General features: G+C 43.0%; 1 protein-coding gene across 1 annotated transcript; it reads left to right on the plus strand.

Moving 5' to 3' along the window:
- The first annotated feature begins 410 nt into the window (after positions 1-410).
- On the plus strand, positions 411-3,151 carry ly6pge (lymphocyte antigen 6 family member pge). The gene is made up of 3 exons (XM_041948069.1): positions 411-471; positions 2,266-2,382; positions 2,958-3,151. Exons 1-3 carry the CDS (start codon positions 411-413, stop codon positions 3,149-3,151), a joined length of 372 nt encoding a protein of 123 aa, XP_041804003.1.
- The last annotated feature ends 3,960 nt before the right edge of the window (positions 3,152-7,111 follow it).

Consider the following 7,111-nt stretch of genomic DNA (forward strand, 5'->3'; position numbering starts at 1 on the left):
AGATCTTTGAAAGTAAAGTGGATAAACGGTTGAAAATCGAGCTTCTGCTAGGTGGTAGCAGCATGAATGCAAACTTGCAGAGAAGTTCAGAGGTCAGTCAGTGATCAGTCCTGGTGCAGCAGGGTGATGTGAGGTCTGGACCAGATGGGGACAGGGACGAGATGGGTGTGGCCAGAGTGCCGAAGCCTTTAAGGTGAAAAGTGCAGGATGAAGTCTACTGCTCTTGTCTCCTTTGTCTGTCCAGGCTGTAGACAACACAGAGCTGTGGGCCAGGGTGAAGGGGCTGGCAGTCATCAGTCCAGGAGGGGCTATTGGCTCATCTGATAGCTCAGATTAAGCTCAGTGGGGCTTTAGGAGCAAACAACCTGCTTTTCATTGTGTGATCAGGGCGACCGAGGACCACCAGCACCATGAGAGCTGTCCAGTACCGTGCGCTGCTCGTCATTTCTCTTGTTCTCCTGGCAACCAACAGTAAGGACATGGCTTTTATTTGTCATAACCTTCCTTTTCCTGTCTTCAGCTTCATCCTTCCTCCCTGTAGATCTCTGCTCTAGCTACTGTCCACCTGTCATTTGGACTAGGCTGGTGTCTCCCTTCAGGTGTTCTTCTCCTTTGCTACACTTTAATTTCTAAGAGCAGTTGGCATTTGTTGCTTTTCCGTCTTTCAGTCTCTTCCTAAGAGGCAGGAACCTGTTGACTGCATTTGAGTGTCCAAGATAGCTTTCAGGACAGGAAATGTTGGACACTCCAGCCATCTTTATTTTTCAAAAAATGTCTAATAATTTTACAGTTAGACCTCACAATGGCACCTGCGTTTTTTTCTCTGCTGACTTGTGCCTCCCTTCAGTAACTAACATGCAATCCCAGCAGCTAATCTCTTAATAGGCCTGGAGGCTAATTCTTACAGCATGTGTGTGGAGCAGCTGTGCTGAGGGGACAGCCCGGGGTCATCTCCAAACAGCAGGGGGCATTTGTCATGCCATGCCGGCACGCAGAGGGGCACGCACGGAGAAATGAGACCCACTGCTAAGATTTCTTGTCGTCGTTTTCATCGTTTTGCTGTTTAAATTGTGCTTTTAGCAGTGAAAGAGGTCCCAGTCTGACACTTCAGTGATGTATGAATCCATTGCCTTAAGTTGATTCACTGGTTTGAATAGAAAACGTCACCTCTCAGCTGCACCTGCAAGGAAACAACACTTCAGGTGTCTGAGCAACTTTTCCGCCATCCTGCCATCATAACTCATGATGAAAGGCGAAGGAGGTTATTTTGATGGCCAAGACAAGAGATGCACTGCTACAAAGAATGTTTGAAGCTTTCTGTGATTCCTGTAAATCCAGCTCTGTTTGATCCTCTTAGGAAACGGCATTAAAGGCTGTTTCTGAAGGGCCATTTCAGACTTTAGGAGATGGATGAAGGCTTTTCAGAAGGAAGCGCTAAAATGATGTTTCAAAGGTCAGCTAGTTCTCAAATAACTCCTCGCTCCTCTGGAGAGCTTTAAAGAGACACGTGAGTGTTTTATGTGCTCAAATGGGCTCCTGAAGCTTTCGCTGGAAGTCAGACAGATGTTTTTATTTTAATCTGAGGGCATTTGCTTAATAATTTGCTTGATTTTGGGAAGATTTGCATGAAGGAAGTGAGTGATTAGTGCTCTTTCGTCACTTTACTCTCACTCTCACCCAGATGTGTATTCACCATGCTTGTGTGTGCATGCTCCTCGCACCCATAGATCCTGTGTTAATAAAGGATAAAAATATCCACGGTTGAGGTGCTTATAGGCACTGCTTGAATTTAATTAACAGTGGACCAGAACTTGTAATAAACGGATAAATGGGACTAAATTAGCTTGAGTATAATAGCTTGCCACAATGTACAGCAGTCTTGACCATGTCAGAGCAGCTGCAGCTGGCTGGCTTAACAATCACTTGTACCAAAGTCTAAATATGAGTTTTTAAAGAACAAACATGGCAGCAGAAATATTTGCAGGTTTAAGTAGCCTATTTGCACCTTTGAAGAAGTCAATACATGTGACACAGGGTTTTTTTTTCACCATCACTGGGATATTTGGTTGAAGATCCTGCAATAGCATTTTATACCATTCCCATCAACTGAACAACATCAGGATGTCTCTGTATGTCTGTATATTGTGCAAAAAAAATCTTTAGAGAACTCCTTTGTCCCAACATGTCACACGATGTTTTGTTTGTAGCGCATTAGTCAGTGTTTTAACTTGTGCCGTATCAGGATTGCTTTCCTGCTTCCTTCAGGTGAGGCTCTGCAATGCTATACCTGTATGGGCTCCAATAACGAGGACTGCAACCGGCAGGGCTCCAAATCTTGCCCCAGCTACTCTGACGCCTGCGCTGTGGTGGTGGGCCATGACAGTGAGTCCAACAGTGACAGTGTAGTAGCCTTTCTTTTACTAGCTCTCTTTCTGCTTATTTTTCTACCAACAACAAAGATACATAAAGCTGTGCTTGTGTCTGTGGATGTGAGTGTTTAGCAGAGGACAGGCTGCTGTCTGGAGGCACATCTCAGTCAGCAGGGGGTCTGAGGCTTTTAAGGGAATGAAGAGCTTTGCTACTCCTGTTCAGTCAATATCCTTAATTAGGACATCGTGTGTTCCTGGCACGGAGACCATTCCTCTTCACAAAATGCAGTTAACTCAGTTTGCTAATTTCAGCCTGCACACGAAACATATATTAATTAGCAAAAAGTGGAGCAACAGCAGAGTCCATTATGAGTCCATTATGCTGTATACTGGACACCCACAGCGACAAAGTGACAAACTCACAAATTAAGAATGAAAGCCCAGACTAAAGCTTTATGACTGAATCAGCCGGGTTATAAAGGCAGTTTTATCACTGGAACAAGTTTAAATTTAAGTCTTTATTGGTTGGTCCGTGTAAGACAGCTGCTAAACCAGTGTAACCGACTTCTATTCCTGTCTGATTGTCAGGTGGGGTGATGAAGTCATGCTCCTACAAGTCTTTCTGCAGTCAGGCCAACAGCCAGGGCTACAGAGCACCGGGTGTCAGAGTTCACTGCTGCTACAGCGATGACTGCAATGTGACGAGCTTCGCCTCCCGCCTGCCGCGACTCGACTACCTGCTGCTGTTTCTGCCTCTGTTGTTCCACTGCTTTTTCAAGTAGACATACTGCTCAGCGTCACCACGCCAAAGAGCATCCACCTGCAACACGAATGCCAACTACTGTCACTCTCATCCTGTCCAAAAATGCCACGCTGCCTAATTTCACTCTACATGCTGCCGTCATTACTACAATGCCATTCTGCTGTGATTTACCTTATATATTTGAACACAGGCCTAGATATCAAGGAGTTATTGTACACAGAAGAGTTTGAGGTGCTTGGTGTGGCTGGGTGGATTATACGCACTGTGCTGGATTGAAGCCATTGAGCAGTACTAAAGTAGATGTGTCTTTCAATGGATTTCACTAAGCCAATAACTAGAGGATCCTAAGGGAAGTGCTGAAATAACAGGCAGAGACAATTTATTATTTGCTTCCTACGTTAAAGAGGAAGAGGAGCTGTTTCACCGCGCTGGTTTGATGCTCAGCACACAATCTGTGAAACTACAGGATAATAGGAGCAAGCCCTAATCACCTTTCGAGTTTTACTGCATCTTTCTTCCCAAGTATTTCAGCACAGCTCGCACTGCAGCAGATGTTCCTGTGACCAAATATGGCGCTTAGAGTTCAATCAGCAGGTCCGTCGTTACATCATTAACCTTGTACCTGTCAATCACACATCCGACGAGCTGTTTGAGATATTTTGGAAGGTGGTGAGAAAACACTTCTCACACACCGCAAATCCACATAAGCCTTTTACACGCCGGTGGCCAGGTGCGTTACAGCGATGAGGTTAATCCATCGCATGTCAAGTCGAGAGTTACTGAGTTTGTAAACAGAGTCTGAGCGCTGGAGGATGGCCTATAAATAGAGGCTACTGTATATAGTGTATAGAAAATTAATGAAAATGAATATTCTCCAGTTGGTGTCAAATATTTCACGCGTTTGTTGTGTAATTTCCTTGGAACTCACGTCTGAAAATGTTACAATTATTCTATTATAATAAGTCCTAACAAACTTCTTTTACCTATTTTATGTACATTTCTCATTATGTATGAAAATAAAATTTGAATGTATTTTAATCTAAAGAAACTAGGGATGTCTATCCTTTCTCTATTGTATATACTATATTTAGGGAATTTAATGGTGTAGAATATAAGGGCTAATACCGCATGTACAGACCAAGTGATAAGAATGTTGACATTCATAATTCAATGTCATTGTCAATGTCAATACAACCAATACAACCAATATAAAAGTCTTTTTGTTACTGCCTCTGTGTGTGCTGGATGTAATTATTTCAACACTGTCATTGGTGTGAGATGAATCCGCCTCCAGCATGACTTACAGAAGGCAAAGTCGATGTGTCGTTCCACCAGTTTGGTCCAGACTGAAATGGCCCTAGAAATACTGGAACTAATAATGAATAATACTATCAGTAATAATCATAATGACTTTGGTGACTCTCGGACTTTCAATATAGCAACATCACCTGGTCAAAATGTCCCGTAAATTATCATTATCGTTGTGAGCGTGTTTGCATGAATTTAATTCAGTAGCAGCCTCACTGTGGTTTTCTAAAGCATCTTTTCAAATGAGGGAAACTCCACTGGATTATTATTCCTGACAAAAATACATCACTTTTAGATTTAATTGATCTGCATACTTTCTGTATGCCTTTATCATTCTTGGTTCTTGGTTCTGCACTTGAGTAAAAACCAACACAAATGTGAGGATTTTCAAAATGGGGCTTTTTATGCGTTTCAGTTTAATCCATATAGTGACAGTTAATAGTTCTTACAGTGGTTAGTAATCCAACCGCAGGTTCTATTGGTTGAACTTAATTTGTTTTTTTCTTATGTAATGCTTGACAATAAACTAACATGAATGTGACCAATTAAACTAATGAGGAAAGTGAGTAACAGGAAAACATGAGTGAACATTCAAATTCTAGCACTTTTTCAAAATGATGCATAAGTGATGAAGTGATGTGGCTCTGCACCTTCTCTGTCCTGGAAATCTGAGGTACAGTATCAAGTGAAGATGTACAACTTCCAACATCATAGTGCAAAAATATATTAAATAGATGATCATTAAATTATGAGACATTTTAAATTATTTCAACTGGGGTTGATGTCATGTAATTGTAATGAATTGCAACTTAGAGGTTTTTCATCTAAATCAAGTAAAACAAAGGTAATGTTTGAAGCAATGTTTCTGAATTCATCCACTGAATATGTTTATATGTGCAGACCTTCATCAGCTCTGATGCAGCAGCTGCTCTCAGGCTGAACCATTGACATATTGTGTAATAGAGGAGATATAAGACTGATGACGTATGATGGACTTACAGAACAGCTCACTTAGACACATTAGTGACTAGTAAAATGCCAAAGTAAGAGTCAAAACACATTAAAAAATGTTTAAATAGCCTATGGAATATGTTGTGTGTGTAAAGCTAAACACGATTATCAGTTTAGTTTCTAATTGTGAGCAGGAGGTGAGGTCTTAGCAATATGAGAATCTAAGATAATGAATAAGAATGGACCCTTTTTCAATCTAATGCTCCCTGTACACCTCCAGTACAGGAGCAGCCTCTTCCCAGCATGTCAGCTCCTGTAGTACACACAGCCTCCACTGTGAGGCAGTCTGGCCACACTTTTGACTTCACCAGACGCAATCATATCTACAAGAGTGTTGCAATTCATATTGACCAACCACGCCTCAAGGGTGCTGCTGAGATTGGCTTGCGTCAATAGCAATAATAATTGTTCTGTTTTATTGCTGTCTGCTGGGGTTCGTGCTTTATTTAAAAATGTGAAAACCCTCTCCGTCTGCCTCTGGCTTGGCCCGGCTCTCTGTTCTCCCTCTCTGCTGACGTCCTGCTGCTCTCTCCTTTGACAGGCAGGTGTGAGAGTGTGAACGGACTGCCCTGGAGGGGGATAGACACTGACCCCAAACCGTGAGTCTCCAGGCCTGCTCGACCGGAGCCTGTTCTGGGTGCTCACGTCCACAGACAGCCGAGAGAGCGGCCCCACGTCGGCCCTCATCAGCTTTATTTGAAAGGCTTCTTTCACCTTAATTAGGGTAGGAGGGGAACGCTTGCATAAACTTGAAGGGCTGATGGAGGGTCGACGGGTCAAAGTGCTCCTGAGGTGTACGTGGCGGTGTCTGAAGTTTGTCTATTAGGGCATGCAGTTCAATTCAAACTGTTCAACAGTGTTACGGTCATGATTCACTAAAGTGGGACAGTTTGTGCACTGAGCGGTATTCATGCTACATGTCTGTCATGCACTCTCCACCAATAGACATATTCTAGGCCAGAGCTGATAATTTAATGAAGGATTTGAAAGTGCAATCATGTCCAAAGCCTCTGCTGAACCGGAGCATCTGTGGACAATCACACCAGTCACTGTATTCCCCCCATGTAAGTATGCTATCTGTGCTGCAACTGAAGGTCATCGCCATGGAAACTTTGTTGTTTAAATTGGAGTATGTTTAATCCCAATCCTCTGGCACCTGAAGACATTATCACCGCAAATCCCACCGTCAGTCATCAAAGGGATGAGCCGACTGCCCTTTAAGGGAGGCTGTGCGAAAAGCAACAGGGCTGCAGAAAACTTGTGTCTGCTGTGGTTTCTCAAGTAATCCAGACAGGTTTTACTCGTTGTGAATGCCACTGAATGTCCCACACAGTGCCACATCCATCATCATTTATTTTGTGTGCCTCTGTGTGTGGGTTTGTGCGTGTGTGTGTTGCTGTTTGGAGAGGATTTACGAAACGCGGAGTGTGTTCAGATTTGGCTCTGGAAAGCCCGAAGTCTTTCTGAGAAACTGCCATCGCTAACAGTCACACTTGCATGTTTTCGCTGTGAGATTGTCTGTTTAGGCCTTTGTTGCATTTTACTTACGGCATTCATTTGACTGGTGCATTGATTGCACTGCCTGTTTGTAATAACAGCAGGCTGATTGGACTGGTCAATACAAGAGGTAAAAAAAAAATTGTTGTGCAGTTTTCAGTAA

The sequence above is a fragment of the Chelmon rostratus genome, chromosome 11 (genome assembly GCF_017976325.1).
Source record: "Chelmon rostratus isolate fCheRos1 chromosome 11, fCheRos1.pri, whole genome shotgun sequence".
NCBI classification, from domain to species: domain Eukaryota; kingdom Metazoa; phylum Chordata; class Actinopteri; order Chaetodontiformes; family Chaetodontidae; genus Chelmon; species Chelmon rostratus.

What these genes read in the sequence shown, in the direction of transcription:
- ly6pge (XM_041948069.1), top strand. Translation starts at nt 411, where the DNA reads ATGAGAGCTGTCCAGTACCGTGCGCTGCTCGTCATTTCTCTTGTTCTC. An exon ending in TGTTCTCCTGGCAACCAACA is followed by an intron (nt 472 to 2,265) that starts GTAAGGACATGG and finishes TGCTTCCTTCAG; the next exon opens with GTGAGGCTCTGCAATGCTAT. An exon ending in TGTGGTGGTGGGCCATGACA is followed by an intron (nt 2,383 to 2,957) that starts GTGAGTCCAACA and finishes TCTGATTGTCAG; the next exon opens with GTGGGGTGATGAAGTCATGC.